The sequence below is a fragment of the Thunnus albacares genome, chromosome 21, assembly GCF_914725855.1.
Source record: "Thunnus albacares chromosome 21, fThuAlb1.1, whole genome shotgun sequence".
NCBI classification, from domain to species: Eukaryota; Metazoa; Chordata; class Actinopteri; order Scombriformes; family Scombridae; genus Thunnus; species Thunnus albacares.
In genome coordinates this window covers 10,877,603-10,900,903 of record NC_058126.1, presented here as the reverse complement: position 1 = coordinate 10,900,903, position 23,301 = coordinate 10,877,603, and the positions used below count along the sequence as shown (strand labels likewise).

Genomic DNA, 23,301 nt, shown 5'->3' with positions numbered 1-23,301 from the left:
CACACCACATGTTTCTCTAGCCTTAATAAAATGATAATTTTAACCCAAACCACAAATTGTCCCCAAACCTAACCAGACCTTAACTAAAGTGTTGTAACTTCATAAAACATAATTATTAACAGTGATATATAACAGTTTTGGAAAGCACAGACAAATGATGTTGTCCTGCCAATAGCGGTGCCAGATTAGAAAACAGTCCTATGTGTTGTTCTGGCATGCACCTGGTCAAATGACACATTTGGTCATTTAATTTGGAGGACTTGTTGGGTAAAAACCCGCAAAACATCAGTATGTTAGCATTGCCACTGTAAGTATGGAAATACACTATATATACATGTACTGTATGTGCACACAGGCTAAGTACACAAGCCCAAACAGATTGCATAGACTGGAAATGAAAAGAGACGTCTGAATGATGTCTTACAGCTTTTCTGTGTATACTGTTCCAGGTGGTGATTCGGGGAGAGCTTTCAGCTGACAGCGAAGCCTCTGAGGTCCTGGCCATCGATGACCTATCCTTCAGTCCCTGCTGCGTGACTGTGCCTGGTACTGCTATCATTAATAACAACTCACTACAAAGACGGGACAAGTTCAGACCTTGACATTTTGAAATATCGCTACACATAAACAGACTACATCAAACTTGTTTTGAATACTGATAACAGGGGAAGACACTAAAGCACCCAGGAATAACTGAATCATTAAAATGTTGCTTACTACACGTTTCTCTGACTATGGAGCACAGTCAGTGCCGCAATCTATGGCTTTATTTATGTTTGCTATAGTGTATCTCAGTGATGAATATGACACAGCTAAGCATCTTGGCTGGGAGCATTTGATAAACCACTGTCCACTTGGTGCTTTGAGCAGAATTTTAACATGTCGCCTTGGTGATATACAGGTATTTCAGTCGCACAAACAGCACAAACTATATCATCTTTACATCTGTTATTATTGATCCAATATGTGATGATGTTCCTGCTCTCTGCCTGTAAGACAAACAAGACTCCAGTCTTCTTTATAAATCGGCTCTTCCAAGTAACAACCTGTAGCCTTCAGCTTTTTCAGGTCTCTGTTCCTGGTAGAGCATCAAGGCCGTAGAGACTGTAGAGTTGACACAAAGCTGCTCTGGAGGCAAAATCAATGTCAGTAGTTTGAGTTAGATGTCAATAATTGGAGCCAAAGTTCTGTCAAGGTTGTCAAATAATTATTCTGAATTGTTGAATACATACATTTTTAAAAATCTGTACCACATTCATAATGAAAACAGGCCTGCTTGCTGTCTAACTATAATTTATTTAGGCTAGATTGTATTTTTCTGATCAGCAAGAGTGCTCTGTGTCAGATGCCTTTTTGTTCGTTGTTGGCTTTTTTCACTGAACTTCAGTTCCTGTATTTAATCCTCTTTGTCCGCTGTGGGAGATACTGTGAGGTCACAATGAGTTGCCTACATTTTTCATTATCCTTGTCAACATGTTGAGCCTCGATCACTCCAGGTTAAGATCACATTGGCTTGCTTATCCATCACTCAGTCTGACAGAAAAAAACATGTTTTTTTTACCAGCTAAGGTTTAATGGCTACTGCTACTTTTACAGAGACAAATATTTCTGTATCTAAATGCTTAAATCAGCTAAAATGTATATTTTCATGTTGCTTAATCAAATAACTATGTGTATGGGGCAGAAGTTGCTCTTAGTGACGAAAACCATAATATCATCACCTGACTCTGTAGTTCCCCTAAGCTCTAATGAGCATTTTAGCATCTTTCAGCTCACTGTTTTGGTTTTCTGGCCCACAACTTTACTTTTTGGTTCAATCTCATCAACTCTCAAAAGCTTTGCTAGACCCAATATTTGTTACTAGCTCAGCACAAAAAGGCATACAGGCAAAGCTAGCCGTGAAGCAATTAGCAGCTCACGACTCAGATATTTCCCTCAGGAGTTGGTGGAGACCAAAACATAGTTAAAAGGAGAGTGAATGTTGGACTTACATTCATCACGAATGCTAATGCAAGTCTGCTGGATGTGTAAAAAGGTAACTGTTCACTAACATATTCTGCATATCGCTTTGTCAGTGTTGTGTTTCTGGTTTGTGTGCTTCCTCCAAGTACTCCAAAAGATTAATTAATGCCGGCTTAAGTTGAGCAAATTGCACTAAACAATAACAACGGATGCCAGTTTGGCAAACTACAGTCTGCTGGACCGTCACCAGGCCTAGTTTAGCATGTCTAAGTGAACGAGACAGGTCAGTGTCACCTTGGCACTTGGTCCCTTACTTCCATCTGTCCTCTCAGATAAGTTAGGTATTTCTCTCGCCTGGCTGATCATATCAAAACATAAAACCAAAGACTGAACAATACTTCAGCAGCAAGTTAAAATTGCCACTAGCAGCTCTGCATGACTACTACTCTCTTTCTTTTACAGTTTTACAATACATTTTATAGAGAAATTTCGAATTACAATGCAAACAATACTTTACCACACAGGCAAGGTTTAATATGTAAACACATCTGTGTAGCCTCAGCTATATGTGAAGGAAGACATAGATATTGTCTTGATATGTGTCTCACATCTAATATTGCTAACAACATGCCTTTACGATCACTTACAGAGAATTCTTTATGTCTTTTATTATTCATCCTATCTCCTGCACAGTCGATAAATTAGTTGTACTGAATTATGGGTTCACAGCAGCAATGAATACAGATTAAGTGCACTGTTACCAATAATGGCAATATAACTATTAAATATAGGCCTACTATTAAAAGGATGCAGGCTGAAAATAAGATAGAAACACATTATTGTAAATTGTGTTTTCAGCAGAAGTTTGTCACCTCTTTTACACCCTGCCATCATAAATCACACTCTTTGCATGTGTGAGTGTCTCCAAGGGTGTTTGCATGTCTATGCATTTTTTGGGAATGAGCTGGCCACCATATAATTTATTACGATCATCCTTTTATATGCCTAACTGATATTCCCAGTCTTGTCTGACCTACTCTTGAGACTCTTTAGTCAACCTTAATCATTTTATCAGGTATTTTATCTTGCTCCGATGAATCATCTAGGGAGATACTTTTCAGAGGTGTAATATATTCCTAGACTCTACAGAAGCACAAAACAGGGCATACTCATTACACCTGCACAAATCAATATTTTACATTAACAATGGATGATATGGCCGCGTATAGTTTGAAAAGTGTTGCTTTTAGTGTTTAATCCACTGAGTTTCATCTGCTGACTCTAGTTTGCCTCAGCTACATAGCGTTTTAGCATCTTTTAGCTCAGCATTTTGGTTTCAAAGCTCAAAAGCAGGAAAAAAGTGTTGCACACTCTGACTCCATATGTATTTCTCTTTTATTTTGATGATGTTTCGGCCCTCGGGCCTTCGTCAAGATCAACAACAAACAAGTGTGCGACACTTTTTTCCTGCTTTCCAATGATCAGCACCTCACTACAACCCTTGGTATGCATTACTTTTCCACTATATATTGGTTTCAAAGCTCCCAACTTTACTGTTTTGGTTCTCTCCCAACCTCATTTCCAGCAGCAGCAGAAACTTGAATTCAAAATTGAAACAAGAAATTTCTAAAAACCAACTGTTCACTATCAGTCCAGCACCAAATGACAGAAAGACAAAGTTAGCAACTAGCTACTGAACTTAGCACCTTTAGCAGCTTAAGAGCCAGATCTTTCCCTCGGGAGTTGGTGGAGACCAAAACAAAGATAAAAGCATGTAGTGTAATTGCCAACATGGCTCTGCTTAAGTTCAAACTAAGCAAAAAGTCTATGTAGACAGAATAACACAAACACCTTCTCTGTTATCTCTACTACTTTAAACTGACCTGTGTCAAAACTCTTTTTGTTATGAGATGAATTACTTCATAAATCTAAAAAAAAGCAAACCATTTGGAATCTTCTTTCAATGGTCAGCCAAATGTCATTTAAAAATGGGGCTATTTTTCACTCGTTTCCAGAACTCCTCATAAAGTGGAATGAAATTGAGTTCATTTAAGAGATGAGGTCTTGGATGCACTATTGATCAAAATACCTTCATTCATTCATTACTTCACAGTTGAATCTAATCTTTCATAACACAGCTAATATACTTACGCTGGGTGCAGCCGATCTCATCTATATTAATCCACCATGATCTCCCATAAGTGCTTTTTAATGATAAAATCACAGGATAGAAGTCGATGATAACGACTATAAATCTTTGTATGTGGTGCGTCTACATCTGAATACATACCTTTTGGTTACCAAATTTCCTCTTGTAACTGAATTTTAAGCATATTGTGGATTTGATTTCCATGAAACTCTGTTTCTCTTACATTTTTGATTCCTGTGCCAGAGAGAAGTCTGCCCCCTCCTCCTGTTTGCCCTCCCTCATGGTTTTCCTGCGGCAGTGGGCTGTGTATAGAGGCCAGCAAAGTGTGTGACTTCACCCGACATTGTCCCCATGGAGAGGATGAAGCCGACTGCCGTAAGAACCTTGTTGCCAAGTAACACATTAAAATAGTCCCCATCCTATTTGTACATATGACCGAGAGCAGCTCGGTATTAATATTCATCTGACACTGTTACCTGTTTTGGATTTCATTTACTTGTATAAACCAGAGTTACATCCTTTTTTCTGTCATTTTCAAATTTGATTTATCAGTGTGGTCTAATGAATGGAACCCAACAAGCAAGTTTATCCAGAATGTAAAAAAACTTTATTTGGACAGATGACACGATCTTACTACAAGGTCCATTAGAAGCTGCTCTGGTGCTTTTCTTTAGCAGATGGAGTCTAATCAGTTGTTTTGGAAATGATCAAATGTCCATTATTTTCTGGGCACTTTAAAGAGCAACTTGCAAGTTGGCAACCTGGCTGTTTTCATTTCCTCCTCAAATCGAGATATTGGTCGTGTAGTCACATAAGGGAGAGCAGTCAAGCTAGGTGCAGTTTAACAATAAGAAATCTGGATCTCAGCACTAGTTTTTGCACTACTGAGGTTGAAAATATATATTTATATGACTGTGACAGACTACAACTGTCTACATAACCCTCCTGTCTAAAATGAGTGCACACAACCATGTTCTTCAGTGAGCAGTGAAGTCCTGTCTCTTCACCTGGACAAAACACACCCAGGCATGAACACTAGCATGCTCTTTTTCCTGCGAGGAAAGTGCACAACACATCCTGACAGGCTGGAATTTGTGTGACCTGCACAAACACAATTTTTCACAATGATAAAATGCAAAACAAAACTAGAGAAAAAACACAGATTCATTAAATGTCCACCGCTCAGACTGCACTGAAGCAGGGACAGTGAGACCGATTTCCTTATGCGACGTAATATGACATCAAATATTAACCTTTGAAACCATATATTAACCTTTCACAGGATCATTTTCATTATACCTAAACCATAAATCCACTAAGAAATTCAACTTGCAAGTTGCTCTTTAAAGGTTGGCATAAAAGTTGAGACAGTAAACTCATTTTTAACCATGATAACTGTACTTGACAAAATCACCACAAGGTCCATTAGTAGATGTTCTTCAGCTTTCAATTAGAGTCACACAAAAGAATAAACTTTTTGCACAGGAAAATGGAAATCTGGACATCTACAAATCCATCTTCCTCTGCTGGGGAAGGTCATATGATACTATTGAAAGCTCCAGAACAGCTACTTATAGACCTGGTGGTGAGCTTTTTGTGCAAATTAACCTTCAATCTCAGATTTATTGGAATAATAAATAATTTAATCTACTCCTTCAGCCTCTGAGTGTGACTTTGAGGACAGTTCTTGTGGCTGGTATGAGCTCACCCTTGGTGATGGCTTTGACTGGGTCAGGGGCTCATCTGTGGAGGTTCCTCCAGAATACTATGGCCGTCCACCACCCCTGGACCACTCTACAAACAGCACCGAAGGTAGAGTAACAAACACATCACATAAGGCAGTATTTGCTATAAACAGTTACCATCATGAGGCAGTGGAATAAGAACAGAAACGTAGTGATCTGATAAGATTATTTCACTGTGTCCAGGGTGTTTGGTCAGAAATAACTGGCAAAAGATAATATTATCTACAGAGTAAATCAAGTTTTTGTGGAAAAAGAGAAAATCCCTTGTCTGTGTGTTTTTGAGAGATAAGCATTTCATGGAGAAATGCTTTCTCAGCCATCTGAATAATAGAAAGGAAACCGACATAAGCTGTACCCATACTGCATATTAACACCACATCCTTCACTGAAACACACCATACTATGCTCACTCTGAAACACCATCAGTCTCTCCTTGGTTTATGCACAACAACATGTTACTGTTTCTGTGTATCATGCCTCATTACATCTCTATAGGCTACTCTTTTCTCCACATCTACCCTCCAGAAAAGATTTAACTCTTCTGAAGGCATGAATTCGTTGCAGATTGACTTAAAAATGTCATGCAGGTTTTTTAGCGGCACCATCTGTTGTTTTTGTTGAGTACATTGTCTGAACATGCTGTGAAAACATGCTCTGTTTGGTCCAGATTTGGAGACTGTGCGGGCAGTAAAACCAAAATCTGTGTTTTGGTCCCAGAAGCTTCTTGATGTGCTCCAAGCTTTGCAACCAGAGACCTGTCCTGGTGGGAGCGTATGTTTGAAGATTTAGGAAATATGACTGTGACCATTTAAAGACTTATCTACTCTAGTCTGAAACATTGTATTAAGTGTTTATTGGCTGCAAAGCACTAAATAGGAGCCAAGAAAACATTACAACTCCATCACACCACCTAATACTGTACAGCAGGGGTCAGCAATTAAGTTCAAACATGGGCCAGTTTTTTCAGGGTTTTTCATTTAGGGGCTGTTAAACGGCGCAGTGGAAACACAGGTCTGTATGTTTTATTAATTTCTTTTAATTCTTGTAAGAATAAAATAGATTTATAAACACTCTTAAGGATTGTATCTGAGGGCAGATGTCATTTTTCTCATTAGTAAAAGATCTAACAGAGATACAGCTTATTTTATTAATCATTTGGCTGAAAATGACTCAAAAGTCAATATATGTCTGACGTACTTTATGACCAATAAACAACCATAAATGCCTGTTTCATTTATGGTTGATTGAAAGTTCTGTCTGCCATATATTTCTGATTCATTTGGATTTACACAAGCCTTGTGTTTATTTTGTTATCTATAGTAGATTTGAGTTTGGTCCGCCAGCCACTGTTTGCCTACCACTGCTGTACAGCATCAGGCAGAATGGTTTCACGCTACCCTTCAATGGACCAGACGTCATTTTATTCATCTTTTTCATTAGTTTTGATGAATGCAGGACCACTCTACTGCCCTACAAAGCCAAAATGCAGCAACCACTGTACATATTAGGTAAAAATTGAGTTAAAACAGGAACCTGAATTACATTTTACTATATTACACTACTACTACTACTACTACTACTACTACTACTACTACTACTACTACTACTACTACTAAACTTTTACTATAGCCTACTATAAAGTTTACAGTAACTACAAAAGGGAGCTAAATACTAAACCAAACCACAGTAACTACATTCTGGGTTTGTATCGTTGCCCATAAGGCTCTTGAATCTCTGACAGTTAAGTTCTGTTATCCATAATTGAAAAACATCTATTTTGGTGAAGTGACATATTCGAAATGCAATTTGTCATTCAACATAATTAAATGAAGCCGTAGCTAAATCCATTCATGAAGGAGAAATAAAGCCGGGCTAAACTCCTCCTAAAGCTAATTAGCTTAACAGAGTAACATTAGCACTAACTGCCATCTGAGCTTTTGACTAGCTTTAGTGTTAGATTAAATCACATATTATATACAATATGTTATATGTTATAGATGCTAAATCTATGACATTTTAAATTAATTTCTTATATTTTTCAATATAAATATCAATTGTAGGCAGACAGCAAAACAGAGCTAAAATACATTTAATTTCTATGAACTATGATAGTAGTAAATAATCAAAATTTAGTTTATTTTAACAAAGTAGTTAAAATGGACAAGAAAGCTGACAACATATTTTGTTGGTGCATTCTCTTTGCATTTCATGAAAACTATCAGGTAGAGTGCACACTTTTTGGTGTTATATATGTTATGCTACTGTTCTGTGGTATTGATTTTTTTGGTTAAATGATCAACCTACAGAGCTGATGTTGGTCTGAACATCCCAAAAAAGGCAATATGACATTACAACATCATGTGGCTGGCAGTTTGTCAGCCTGAAAACTTTAAAATCTTTTTTCTCAACTTCATTTGTGGGGCTGTGTGACCTCATGGTGTTGGTGTGAGTGGGTGTTTTCATGCATTGTGTTAAATTAAATGGCCTCCTGCATATTATTGCTGTACCGAGCTGCTATTTGCACATTCGTAGCTTGGCTTGCAATTGTCCTCTGACCAGTCTCATCAACAAAGGCACTGTTTCCGAGGTGACTGCAATCTACTGGATGCGCTTTGTTTATCTCACAATTTTTAATACACTAGACATTGTTTTGCACAAAAATCCCACGAGGAGAGGTATTTTTGAGTAGATGAAATTGACCCATCTGACAAAACAACAACAACGTGGGAAGGCGTTTAGTTGAATCATAAATGAAAGTCTCGTCTGTCTGCATTCGTAACAGTTCTGGCTTTTCTACAGATGACTCACTGTCTGGCAGGACAAGTTGATTGCTGTGGAGGTGTGCTTAATAAAGTCGGCGCTGCATATGATTTGAATACTAATTGTTTTCTCACTCACCGCAGGCCACTTTATGTTTATATTGAAGAACAGCAGCAGTCTTTATCCAAGGGCTGTTCTCCGAGGACCATGGTTCCAACAGTCGGCCTCCGGGTGCACCATGACCTTCTGGTGAGAGTCACTCTGTAGCTTCCCTCTCCACTCTATAAAGCTGTTCAACATGACTCTAGATCATCAAAACCAGACTTATCCTCTGTAAATCCACCTGTATTTTTAGACTTGTTCCAACGCTTGTTTTCCCCCTCCTCTGTATCTTTCTCTCATTCTTCCGCCCATCATTTCACCTGTCTCTGCTCTGCTTTCTCCGCATTTCTTTTATTTCACAGTCACACACAATGAGAGGACGTGTATCTGAACCTGTCATGTTTTGACAATTTTATGCCCCCTGAAGGTTTATGTCAAATGTCAGATTATATTTTTTCTGCTTGGTGATTGGAGAGGCACTCTTGGCAGGAAAAAGGCTAGAGATTTATAAATTTTATTTTTTCTACAGAGCACAGTAAGCAAAAGCCCTCATGTATCATGTCAAGCAAGCATATGCATTTTACAAGAGGAATCAGTGATTTATCTGGTGTGAGGAGATAATTTTAGAAGTATAATATCGCAGGATACACACATTGCAGTGCTAGAATATTACTGTTAGTTAAAATTTTATAGCCTTCACCTCTCATCTCCCTCAGGCATTATAACTCAGGCATATCCGTGGGGGCTGCTGACATGTATCTTCGCATCGATGGAGTTCAAAACAACACCCTCATATGGAGAACTCTGTACGATCAGGGTACAAGCTGGAACCAGGTAACCGTGCAGCTGGGACGCATCACCCAGCCCTTCCAGATCGCTCTGGCTAAAATCAGCCTTGGCGTGTTCGATGGCGTCTCTGCCTTGGACGATGTCACCTTCAAGAACTGCTCGTTGCCCCCCCCGGTGGCGGAGTGTCCCCAGCACACACATTTCCATTGTGTGCATACCAACGCATGTGTGGAGCACTTTCAGCTGTGTGACCTTGTGGATGACTGCGGGGATGGATCAGATGAGGAAGGATGCTGTAAGAGTCTCTTTTGTCCCTTTCAGTGCTGGAAAAAGCACTCAGATCCTTTAGTACCGAACTACAATGTATCACTGGTATAAATCCTACACTCAAAGTCCTATTTAACTATTAAGTATTATCAACAATATGTACATAAAGTATCAAAGATAAAAGTACTTCAGAAAAAAACCATCTTGTGAGTGATATATTATTATATATTACATAACTAGATTGTTAATACTGATGCAACAATGTGTAAGAAGCATTTTACTGTTGTAACTGGTTGAGGTGGGGCTAGTGTATCTATTTTATATACAGTTATATGAAGTCTAGTCCAGTGGTTCTCAACCTAGGGGTCAGGCCCCCAGATAAATCGGAGGGCTCCTCAGATGATTAATGGAGCAGGAAAGAAGAAAAAACAAAGTTGTATTATATATATTTGTGTTGATTTTTGTTGATTTTTAACGGACATTTAAATTAAACCGTCTTAGAAGTTTAATGGATTAATCACTCTTTGGTGGAACTGCTAACAACTCATGGACATTTATCTGAGACGTGACATTAGGAACAAGTGGTTTAATCTTTAACAATGCACTGTATTTTATGAGGTTATTGTGTGTTTTTTTATATCTTAAACTGAAACGTGAATGTTAATTATATCTGTCAAATAAATGTTGTTGAGTAAATACTATGATATTTAACTCTGAAATGTAGTGCTGTAGAAGTATAAAGTGGCTGAAAATGGATACAAGTTACCCCAAATTGTACTTAAGTACAATACCTCAGTAAATGTATTTAGTTTCTTTCCACCACTGAAAATATTAAAGTTGTTTGTATTTCTGCTCGCGGATGATATAGTGCCGTTGTAACTTGGCTGTCAGCGGGACTTGTGTTGTTTGTTGGCTGCGGTGAAATTCACTCTCCTGTCATATCTCATAGCTCCAGAGCTGCAGTGTAACTTTGAGCACGGGCTGTGCAGTTGGAAACAGGAGCAGAGTGGAGGAGATGTGTTTGACTGGACCCGGATCCAAGGCCCCACTCCGTCCTTTAACACAGGGCCCTGGAAGGACCACACAGTGGGCACCAGCTACGGCCACTACCTCTACATCGAGTCCTCTGTGCCCCAGGAGTTCAAGGACACAGCTGTGCTACTGAGCCGAGTCTTCCAACCCACCCACCGGCGCGGCATGGACCCGTCCAGGTCACGCCATCATTGTGTTTTCCGCTTCCACTACCACATGTTTGGCTCACATGTGTTCTGTCTGGCTGTGTACCTCCGGACCACTAACACAGGCCGTGGTCACATGCTGTGGGTACGATATGGAGACCAAGGCAACTTATGGCACAGGAAGACTCTCTACCTCACCAGCGCTCGGCCTTTTCAGGTAAGTAATCTCAGGATTTAATGCTCCAGAAATTGATGCGAAACGAGGAGTAAAATCTCCTTTAATTTGTGTTTAGGTTTCTGCTTTGTAGAACAGAACTCCGTATGTACATCTTTCTGTCAATAAATGTTATTTCTTATTTTGCAAAAAAACAGATATCAAGCATCTTCCTTTTCACCTCCCTTGCATTTACTTAAAGGGAGAAATACTACAATGTAAAAATGCTCCATTACAAGGAAAAAGTCTTCTTTATTGTATTTTATATTATATATATTACATTAGTAGATTATTATTACTGATGCTGTAGCCTTTAAGCAGTATTTTAATTATGTAGCTGTTTAAAGTGGAGTTCAATGTGTAACAAGGAATTATATTTTAAAAGGTGATCATGTTTTGTTTGTAAAATCTCATTCTGCAAAATAATTAATAACTATTTGCTGTCAAATAAATGTAGTTGACAGAAAGAGCAACATTTCCCTGTGAATGTAGTGGAGTGCAATTATATTGCAAGTATCATAAAATTGAAATACAGTTAAGTTAAATACCTCAAAGTCCTACTTACTGTATGTTCAGTACATGAGAAAATGTACTTTGTTACTTAACTCTATACCAATAATATTATAAACTCTAGTACTATAAAATCTGTTTATTCACATCACATCTCGCTCTGAATCATTTGCATTCAGTTCCCTTGTGTAATCAAAGATAGACATGCAGCCATAAGCTGCAGGTAAACACAGCTCCCTGACAGGCAGCAATGAAAGTCTAGTGGAGCAAAGAGTCTGTATTTAAGAGTGCGCTCCAGCATTGCACGATGAAGATCTATTTAATAGCTCCACGGCTCGACATCGATCCCTCAAGATGGATGTTCTGTTGTCATTACTCATGAGTTAGTATAAGTTGACAGGCAGTTAAAGACTTTTCCTCCATTATGGCATTGAAAACAGGAGCTCTATTTGTCAAGTTAATTGACTGCAGAAAGGGTAAAAATGGGGGAAAAAAAGAGACAACGATGAATTAAATGCAGCCAGACTGATCCATTTGCTTGAACAGTGGGGATGTAGCCACGAAATGACAGAACATGCTGATGTGACATCAAGATAGTCAATTGTACCAACACACTCATTCTGAATTTGCATTGAGATTTAATGTGACCAATTTAACCAAAACTAATGCACATTTCCACTGTGAAAATAACAACGTATCAGCTTAAAGAACAACTAGAGAACATGAAAAACAGATTGATGCAAAATGAAAACAACAATGAGCTGATGAGGAGCATTAAAGTTAATTAAATTGTTTCCAAGACAACTTGTTTGCCCAGGCAGCCAGTGGAAATGGCTGATTACTGGAAAAATATATCAAACCATGTTTGCAAAACACTGCTGCTCGAATCATGCTAATGTGCAGTAAATACTCGCACGGTGCCTCTTCCAGATAGCCTTGTTTGTTAAATATGCCAAACACTGCACATGTGTGCTGTGCTGATTACTACAATAACAGCACTATCAGCAAAAAAACACATTTCCTTCACTTTAAAGGTTCAAGCTGTTTTCTTTGCAACCTCATATCAGACTCTTCATCCTATATTTCCAAATGATGTTTCTCCCCTTGGCGATGACACAAAATCAACAAGCCAGGTGATATATCTAAATATCTGAAGCAATAATCTTTCAGCTAATGATTTGCTGCATTGGAAGTCAGTGATAAAACTTAAAATTCAGTAAATGTAACAAAACTCAATGACAAGCAAGACTTAAACAGTATTAGAAAAAAAAGCTGTGGTTAATGTAGGTACCTTGGAATTTTGAGACCCTTTTGGTGTTTTGGTTTTGTATGTAAATTACAATAGAATAGTTTTCTGAATGTAGACAATAGACCACTTTGACACAGGTGTAATTAATAACTTTAATGATGGCTGCATTCAGTTTAGGTGTTCCAGTGACCGGGTCCTGCTATCATGCATGCATGCTCACTGGGACACTTAAATGGAACTGATCGGTGTCGTTAATGTTATTAGTTAAACCTGCGTGTTTCCTACAATGATAACTTAAAACGTCTGCCGTGTAAAAGGTCAATTGGGTACAATCATGCACAGCATCGTGGTTATACTGTAAGAAGGGGTTTGAAATATATATTTTTGTGTTTTGTTACAGGTATATTGTCAAAGATGTTTTTATTGAGCAGTTTGCTTCATATACAGATGACAGTGAGTCAGTTGCTTAGTTTATAAACCCAAAGGACATTTTACTAAACTGCATGACTACTATTTTTAAAAACACATATTTCTCCATATATGCAGAAAAAAGTAAAGTGATTGTTAACCTCCCTAAAACTGTTATTTTAGTTTAGTTCTGTTACTGTGAATCCCTACTTATATAGTTGACACACACATTCGGGAATGGATTAACAAACAGCTTGTGCAACCCAGCCTTGAATAATTAGTCTGAGATGTTTTTGTATTTTGTTTCATTTTCTTTGTTGCCAGATTTTGATTGAAGGTACTGTTGGAGATGATTTCAATGGAGACATCGCCATCGATGACCTTTCCTTCCTGGACTGTGTCCCATATGAAGGTAAATTATTATGCCATTACACAAAAGATGATCTTGCACTTTTTAGGTCCTTATTGGTGTTTTCCTGAGACCCTGTTTTGATTTGTACTTTACCTCGTTGTAGGAGAGCTCCCCACAGCGAATGTCACACCCCCTGCAGTGACCACCACAGCCCCCACTGTCCAACCCCACAACTGCCCTGATGGAGAGTTTCCATGTGGGCCGTACGACGAGTGCGTTCCCCAAACCAAAGTGTGTGACTTCAGAAAGGACTGTTCTGATGGCTCTGATGAAATGAACTGTGGTAAAGTATTGTCTTTTCTTCTCTCAGGATGGCTGCATAGTCAAACAATCACAGTTCTTTAATTATTGCATATCACTGTTTCTATTAATTTACCATTTCTCTTTCTCCAGTGAAGGAGTGGTGCGGTTTTGAGGATGGTGACACTTGTGGTTGGAAGGACATCGACCCCTCTTTGGTCCCCATACATGCATTTCGCTGGTCACCTGACCAAGGGGAAAGCATTCATGATGGAGAGCAGTACCATCGTCCAATTAATGACCACACCCTGTGAGTACCATCAAAAACGTTCATGTTACAGTAATATCTTTAAAGCTGAAACAACTAGTTAATCAACTGACAAAAAAATGAATCTGCCACTAGGCCTTAGTATGTTTCTGAAGCAAAAATACCAAATACTCTGAGAATTTGATACTAGTGAATTGAATATTTAGGTTTTTGACTATTGGATAAAACAAGCACTTTTTTTTTTTTTTTTTTTACTATTTTCTGACATTTTATTGAAGAAAAGATAGATATCTAGATAGAAAATAATTGGAAGATTGATTATAATTATATATTATATAGTATATACTATATATAGTTATATAGTTTATTTCAGCCCTAATTATCGTACTATGAATGAATCTTAATATTCTCTGATTCCAGCAAGAATCTGATGCTAGTACATTAAATATCTTTTGTTTTTAGACTATTGGTTGGATAACAAAAAACACTTTTTCTGACATTTTATAGAAAAAAGATTAACAGTTAATAAAGAAAGAAAGATTGACAGGTATGAAAATAATCATATCTTACTGATTTACTGAGATAAAACTTTAATTCTTGGATAATCTTTAAATATAGCAATTATCCCTCTGTCCCTGGAATGATAAAAAATGTAGAAGAGCTAACTAGCAGAGAGGGTAGAAAGTTGAAATTCATGTAATTAGTGTCTTGCCTTGCAAACTTCGGGGAAAATTGCTCCCTTTTTATGCATTACCATTTTTTACTTACTCACTAAAAGCAAAGACATTAGGTGAAAAAAATTGACTGTGAGGCTGAGTGAGTATGTGGATAGACAGTGACCCGATTGTCCTTATCTCTGTTTTATTGAGTGGACGGTGAGAGCAGAAAATGACGGTGCACTTTGACCACTACTTTTCAGTAATTTCTTCCCTCAGCCAGAATTGCAGACACTATCTTCTTTCATAACCTCTCCGTCTGTCTGCAGCTCTTCACTCCTGCAGCAGCCTTGACTGCCGCTCAGTTGATAAGGCATGAGTAAAATGGAAAGAGGGAGCTGTGTCTTATTTAACCCAAGCAGAGTCACACGTCTTATGATAATTTAATAAAGTGAAGAGGTTGGAGCAGATATAAACGAGAGCGTTATACAGATTAGGCCAGTGAAGGCAATTATACCACTACTCATCTTAAACGTCTCATAGGCACTGTTGTTGGTGGGCAGCTTTGTGATTGACAGTTTATAGCTGGCTGAACAGAGATGTTATCAGTAACGGTAAGTAAAATCTTGCCATAACTGAAAGAAGAGGTGGCAAGAGCTATGACACTAAAAGTTGTGAAAAGTTACATTTTTCTTCAGACTTACAAGAAGTCAGTGCAAGGACAATATGCCGAGGACAGCGTCTGGAACAAAATAGGTGAATTTAATTAAAAGTTTAGTGAATTTCATAATACAAGATAGAGCAGGCTTCATTCAAAGATATAAAATTCACAAAACAGAAAACACGTATGCATTCCAGGAAAAAGGGTGCTCTTCTTCAAAAATATATACATCAGTCCCTTAAAGTAGAGTTCTGCTTGCTCAGGCCTAAAACTGAGACCCAAACCTGGCCTGCATCTGTGACTTTCAGACCCGCCTGGTCCTGCAGAAACCCGACCTGAGACCTGAGGCTATATTTTTGTTTGGCCCCCCCCAGCACAAAACATACAGCGTTATAACTTCTACCAGCTGATTAGCCGCATAGGTTTAGTAGCAATACACAAACTGCAGTAAACTACCAGTATGTAACACTGCAGCATCTCAAAATAATACATTGTCTTCCTCACTGGTTAGTAGATCAACAACATTGGCTTTTCTGAATATCAGTCAGATGAACGTGGCTGTTAAACCCAAAACGTCTGTCCCAGCTGATCTTGACAACAGTCCAAACAGTTATAATCCAGAACAGAACTGTGCAGGTAATCATGATGCTTTTTAAGAGTTGTGGAGGTTTTTATCTGTAGTCACAACAATCATAATGTTTCCACAATGCAATGGCTTTCCCCTCAAACCTTTTGGGATTTTAAGAGGCTCCCCTTTTGCAAGTATTTGATTCATTACATGCATTACCGACCACTCTGTCTCTGTTTCTGCTTCTCAGTGGGCAATCTACTTTCAACGCACTGACACAGATGATTGGCAGAGAGTCAAAGAGAGAGAGAATGATCATTTTCTTATTAAATTACATTTGAAAATACTCTAACTCGAGCCCGACCCAAGTCTAAAGCTTTATGCAATAAAACAACCTGCTGAGATCGGGTCAGGATGCTAAACTCTACCTCAAAGTAGAAAAAGATGGCACACATGAAAGCAATGAGTGTCTCTGTCTGTTCATGTTTTATTAAAACATGCCTGCTAACATGGTTCAACCTCAGAACATGAGTGGCCTTTAAAAGCAGATCACTTATACACAAGAAAATCAAGATAATTACACAATTATGACATTGCTCTGTACTTACTGTCTTTCCTGTTATAGAGGCAACCGGGAAGGTTGGTATATGTGTGCGGACAGTTCAAACGGTGGCTACGGTCATACCACTGACCTCCAGACACCTGTCATCTCCTCCACTGGGCCACAGTGCACCCTGGTCTTCTGGTACTACATGAGCGGATTCACTGTGGGATCGCTGCAGGTGAGAAGAGCGTGCATATTCAGCAGGAGAATAATTTAGCACTCACTGCAAAAGAGTTTCAACAGCATCCTCACATCTATTGTTTGTACGTTACTTGCAGGTGTTGCTGAAGTACGGAAACGTCACTCATAAGGTTTGGTCTCAGAATGGTAACCAAGGCAACAAATGGAGACGAGGAGAAGTTTTTATAGGGTTATCAAATAACTTTCAGGTCTGTAAATGATTTTGTTACTGAAAATTACTTCCAGGTGTGCTTAAAGCAGATTAAAAGCAATTAAATGGTTCATGTAAAATGTGTTTAATCAGTAATATTGCATTAAATGTCTGTCACAAAGATTTTTACCGATGTCTCTTTGGTTGTAATACATCGTTTATATGAGCTGCAACTTATATGATACATTTTCTAGTGTCTAAAATGTTAAAATGCCAAAATAACTTGATTCATAATAGATGTATCAAGAAGCAGTTTATCAAGAAAAGTTGTATGATGATCCACGTAATTATCAGGGAACATAATTGCTTCTATCATTGACAGAGGCGTCAGCAGGAATGTGTCAATATCACATAAAATGCTTGAAAAATGACTAAAAGTAAAGTGAGAATTATTAACACTCTTTACATTTTGGGATTTATGTGCGATAATATACATTTCAGTGAAGAAGCCTCTTGACATGATGTCTGTTCTATTATCATTTTTACAATCATTCAGACATTCAGTTTGAACTAAAGGACGGCCTCTCGTATGTCTGTGCACATCAGTGTAAACGGCCTGATATCCGTAAAGGCAGGCTAAATTAGACACGTAGACTTGATGATCAATGATGAATTGATTGAGTCTAAGTGAGTCTAATGAGTCTTAAGTTGTGATTGTGACAGTAATCAGAGTTGCAGTCTCTTGATGGTGCCCACCTGTTGAGGTTACTCCAGGTCAGTATGACCACACACAAACAGAGTCCTCGGTGGCTTGATTGCGGGGGAACTGTCATCACTTTGACCAAACACCATGGCCTTTGCACATTTTCACTGATGCACGTTAACCTTTGTCAGACCAGATGGAATCAGATGCACACTGATGGTACAATCAGCAGCTGAAGGGCCTTTTTACACAGAGCTACTAAGAGCCTCTTTTTTTAGCCTCGGAGAGATTCCAAGTGCCCTTTTTCTTCCTCTGACTGAGCTCTTCACCAACTGTCTGCTCCGAAATGCACTGTAGCATGACTCATTAGGACAGTAGCTATTGGCCTTTGTTTCAATGCTTTGTCTGATGCTGGTGTCACATTTACAAAGTGGGATTATATTTATGTGACAGTCCGGACTAAAAGCTGATCTTGTTGTTTGTCAGGTGGTATTCAGAGCTAAGCGAGGGATCAGCTACATGGGCGATCTGGTGATAGATGATGTCAGCTTCCTGGACTGCTCCCCTCCGCTGCCTTCAGACCAGCCGTGTACTCCTGAGCAGTACGCCTGCGCCAATGGCCACTGCATCACCCAGGACAACCTGTGTGACTTCATTAACCACTGTGGGGACAACTCTGACGAAGACCCCTACATCTGCAGTGAGGCCTCCTCTAATGTCTGACTGATGACACCTGGTGGAAGATTAATTTTGAGAACCTGGATTGATTTCTTTTTTTATTGCTCTCTTTCAGAGGGCTTTAGCGGACGCTGCAGTTTCGAGTTTGACCTCTGTTCCTGGCTCCAGTGCCGACAGGATGACTTTGATTGGTTGATCAAAGCCGGCAGCACTCCAACAGTTGGCACCGGGCCATCGAGTGACCACACCTTGAGAGACCCCTCCGGGCATTATCTCTACCTGGAGAGCTCTTTCCCTCAGGCAGTCGGAGACACCGCCCGCATTTCAGGACCCTTGCTGAGCCGCAGGAGCTCACAGTGCAAGGTCAGGTCAAGGTCAAAGTGCAGAAGACAGCTGGTCAGGTGGTAGTTACATGCAGGTTATGAATTATAGATTCGGGAGCAGTCATTTGATCAATACTGTATGGTTTTGTGTAAGTCAGTGGGGGTTCACAGCTTAAGCACGCCTCGATTTCCAAGGCTACACTGAAGATTAAATGTTACTTTTACTTAATACTTCGCACATATAAACAAGTAAACGTGATAACATTACTTGAATTTAAGTCCTTGAAGAAACGGGTCGTTATATTGAGAATTTATTTTATTTTTGTCCCCTTAAGTATATATAAGGTAACTTTTTCATGGGGTTCTGCATACACATAAACAAATACAATCTAATAAAAATGTGTTGTAGTAAAAATGGGAATGCAATGCATTTCAAAAATAGATGCGGAACAGATGGAATAAAACAGACACACTAAAAACTGTAGTAAAACATTAGCACTCCTCTGGCTTCCCGGACAAATTATATTGGTGAATATAATTTGAAAGCTTCCTGCAGTTTATCTCTTTTTTTGGAGGGACAAAAAAAGCAAAGATGTATTGTGTTACCATGACTTATTTTTACCTAGATAAACATACTGGATACATTTATTTTACAGTAAAAGTCGTATTCTGTGTTCTAATGACCTTAGGGGGACCATGAGGGAGTGGAAACTGTGTTATAGATTAATACCAATTTAATTTTAGATTACAAAACTGAACACAAACAGGCATAAAATGTCTGTCCTTCTTAGTAGAGATAAACGCTTCCTTAAGGAAATTGGCATGAAGAGCTGAATTGAACACTATTTTGACCAAATTTCAACAGATAAGACTGAATTGCTTGCAGCTACATTTGGAAATGTGTTTAAACAAAACTGGCAATTAGAAATTTAGTGTATGTGCTTGTACAGTCATTATTCTGGCTGTATGTGTGTGTGTGTGTGTGTGTGTGTGTGTGCGCACGCGTGTGTGCACAAATGCAAAAGAAAGCAGCCAAAGAAGACTTCATACTTCATACATATACATAATAATGTATATGTATGAATAATGTATGAATAATACATTATTTAGAAACAGTTATGCAAATAAAAAACCTTTATTTAAAACACCCAAATTACAAAATATATTTTTCTTCGACTGCAAGACTGGTAGCTACAAAATCAGCTACCTATTATGCTATTGCTATTGTGCTATTATGCTATTATGTAAGATTTCCACACTGTTATGATGTAACTGAGAGGAAACTGAATATCAATGTGGGAATATTTTGTACCATCTGCACATTCTGCCAGCCAGTAACGTATTTTGACATATTTTTCATTTTCTGTCCTTTGTCTAGATGCGTTTCTACTTTCACATGTCTGGCGACGGCATCGGGACCCTCAGTGTGTTCAGGAAGAGTGAAGGGCATCTTCACCTGCTGCTGAACCTGACGGGAGACCAGGGCAACTACTGGCAAATGAGGGAGATCCCGCTGAACTACACCAAAGACTTCCAGGTCATGTTTGAGGGCAAGGTGGGCCGAAGTTCAAAGGGTGACATCTGCCTGGATGACATCACCTTTTCTCCAGAGTGTCTGCTCGCCTCCTCAGCTGGAGAAGAGGAAAACACCCCTCCGCCTCCTACAGGTACACACTCGTTTCCCTCGTTTCATTTTTGCTGAGCTAACATGTTGTGGGTGTTTGATGTTTTCTCATGATGCAGCTGCATCCTGCTTCTCGTGTCACAGACCGCCTTATCTCTTTGGGCTTAGCCTACATCAGTCTTGTTATATCTAAATTGAATTCACTATAATCCTGCTTTTTCTGCTCAGTTTTTGTGATTGCTACAGTACCAGTTGTTTCCCCCATTCGTCCAAAGAGGGCAGAGTGGGATGTCTAAGTTTTAATCTAAGTTTTTTGGGGAAAAGTGTTTCCTTGTCTTTGCAGAGAGCTTTGGTTAGCTCAGAAACTGATTTTTTTATATATAAGCCTGTATAGTACAGCCCAATGAGTGTCCCTGCACTGTAGTGATAACAACAGTGACCTCTGACAGCTTCATTGCAACATAAACTCAAGTTCAAAATTTCAGAGTAGCAGTTCAATCCTGCGATACAAAGACCAAGCTTCAACAAGACACTTTCCTTGCCAAACAAGAATTCAAAAACTTGGCTTGTTCAAACTGCACTAATAATGAAAAAACATAATGTTTCTGCCAAAGACTGGATGTCCTGATGAAGGCCAGCCTGTAGCTGGAACATATAGGTTTTTAGTATTTTTCCTAATAGAGCGAGCCAGCAAATAACAGATTTTTAATTCTATTGGGACAGGAAGAGTGCTTTGGACTGCACTATTTTTCCTACTTTTATTGTAACTGTACAACTGTATTTTTCTTATATGAGAGTACAGAAAAGGCTGTCAGAGTGAGCAGATCTTGGCTGTAGAGCTGCAAGTACTAAAATTAAAATATCTTCCAGATTTAAGAACAATATTACATTACAAAGATACAGATGACTTTCACTGTAACTGTGAGCTCATATGGGCAGTCAAGAGAATTATTGGCTGCTGGGATATTACAATCTTGTCTTCAGTTTCAAGGCAAAATCTGGCAGTTTCAGAAACCAATGCAATATTCATAATAAAAAGGAAAATAAAACTCAATTTATCTTGTGGGCATGACCAAAATGTCTCTGGGTAACATGATATAGTGTTGCATGTTTGGGTGTTTAAACCCTTGACAATCCTAAATCGCCTACCAAAGACATGCCCTTATTAAATATAAAAACATATGAAATTAAGGTTTCAGGAAAAGATAGAGTTTCTTCATTATATTTTATGATTAAACAAATCAAATCTTTATTGTCATATGCACAGAGAACAGTCAGTTGCATTGTCCAATGAAATTCTTACTTTGCTTCCTTTCCAGCTGTCATCGATAACAAAACAGAGTTGAGAATTAAATATAAAACGATGTATACAGACCTTACAAGATAAAAATACAAAACACAATTAGAGACAAACATGCTCACTTAAGAACTGCACCTCTTTAGCATCTTGTTTTAACCAGAATTATGTTGAGATTTGACAGAATTGCACAATAAAAATGCTATTTCCTCATGACATAAGGCAGAAATGATGAAAAATTCTCCGTCACAGAAGCTGCTATGGCGAAAATAGTGTCTTAAACATTTGCTTGACTTACTGAGGTAACTGTCCCAAAGTGTTCTATTGTGAAGTGAGCCACATCATTGTCTGTATCTCAGACTTGGGAACTATTCAGCTATTAGAAGTTCCTCTTACATTCTTTATGAGGGAACTTTTTAAGAGGCGAGAGAAAACAAGAGCTGATTTATTGCCAATGTCACTGCGGCTATAATTGGCCTATTAAATGTATTGCCTTTCTCTTGGATGCTGTGGAGAGGAGAGGAGTTTGTAGATTGGATGTGCTTGGAAAGTGGTGAAACAAGCCGTGTGGCACTTGCAAGAGTCTCCTCGTCATTTCATATTGAGCTGAGCTGGAGAAGCTTCTGTGCAGCAGCAGCAGCAGCAGCAGCAGCAGCAGCAGCAGCAGCAGTGTGATGTGTATGGTTTTCCTTACAGCTTTCTCTCTCTCCACTGTCTGAATGTCCCTCTGCATTTGTCTGTATTGGTGCCTACAGTGAAGAGTTAGACTCCCACAGCGCAGGAGCGTTAATCAGTCACTAGAGAGCTCTGAGGTAGCGCAGTCTCGCTGAGATCTAAAATAGGTTTGTGTGCTAATGACGCCTTTGTGTTACTGCTTTTAATTACTATTTAGCATCTCATTGACCGTTTAATATGTGACTCTCCTGCTCTGCCTGCTGCCTTCACTGATGCTGAAAATGTATTTGTCTTGAGCAGCATGACGGCATCAATACCTGCTGAAGCAAACTGCCTATTCTTAAAGATTCAGTTTACCCAAATTACAAATAAATATATCTTCTTGTTGTATGTAGCCATACTGATAGTTTTGGTTTTATTTGTTCCAGTTTCCAGATATCAGTAAATGAGATTTATGCCAGCAAAGTGGAGATGAATGGGATTTTGTTTGTGGTGCTGTAGAAGATAATTTTAAAAAATCAACAACAAAGTGTCAGAAATGAAGCCTTGTTTACTCCAGATAATCGACAGACCTGACTGTGAACAGTTTTCACTGAAACTGATTCCTCCTAAAGAAATAGTCCGTGTGAAAACTGCTGACAGTGTGTTCTGTGGATTATTCAGAGTAACGGGAACACTGTGTTTGGAAAGAGATGTTGCTGTTGAATGTTTTTTTAAACATGCTGTGAGCTTGGCAAAAAAAAAAAAAATTCACCTCCAATGTGTCAAAGTGAAGCCAAGAATCTCAAAAACTGATGCATGGCTAAATACCACAAAAGGAAAGTGAGAAAATATGGTTTCTTTTGTAATTTAGGTGAATTAAGCCATTACATTAAATGCAGATGTTGTCGAATGATTGAATATGTGCTTCTAACTTACTTTATATGGA

General features: G+C 38.7%; 1 protein-coding gene across 2 annotated transcripts in view; it reads left to right on the top strand.

Annotated features, from left to right (window-relative positions):
- Window positions 1-23,301, top strand: part of malrd1 (MAM and LDL receptor class A domain containing 1) — a 62,341-nt gene that overhangs the window by 6,123 nt on the left and 32,917 nt on the right. For both annotated transcript variants that reach the window (XM_044340289.1, XM_044340288.1), the window contains exons 5-18: window positions 450-546; window positions 4,355-4,486; window positions 5,771-5,923; window positions 8,760-8,865; window positions 9,435-9,802; window positions 10,724-11,169; window positions 13,658-13,745; window positions 13,849-14,028; window positions 14,139-14,295; window positions 16,764-16,920; window positions 17,021-17,131; window positions 18,263-18,476; window positions 18,570-18,817; window positions 20,156-20,444. In XM_044340289.1, coding sequence (XP_044196224.1) covers window positions 450-546; window positions 4,355-4,486; window positions 5,771-5,923; window positions 8,760-8,865; window positions 9,435-9,802; window positions 10,724-11,169; window positions 13,658-13,745; window positions 13,849-14,028; window positions 14,139-14,295; window positions 16,764-16,920; window positions 17,021-17,131; window positions 18,263-18,476; window positions 18,570-18,817; window positions 20,156-20,444 — 2,746 coding nt within the window. The remainder of the gene's footprint in view (window positions 1-449; window positions 547-4,354; window positions 4,487-5,770; window positions 5,924-8,759; window positions 8,866-9,434; window positions 9,803-10,723; window positions 11,170-13,657; window positions 13,746-13,848; window positions 14,029-14,138; window positions 14,296-16,763; window positions 16,921-17,020; window positions 17,132-18,262; window positions 18,477-18,569; window positions 18,818-20,155; window positions 20,445-23,301) is intronic.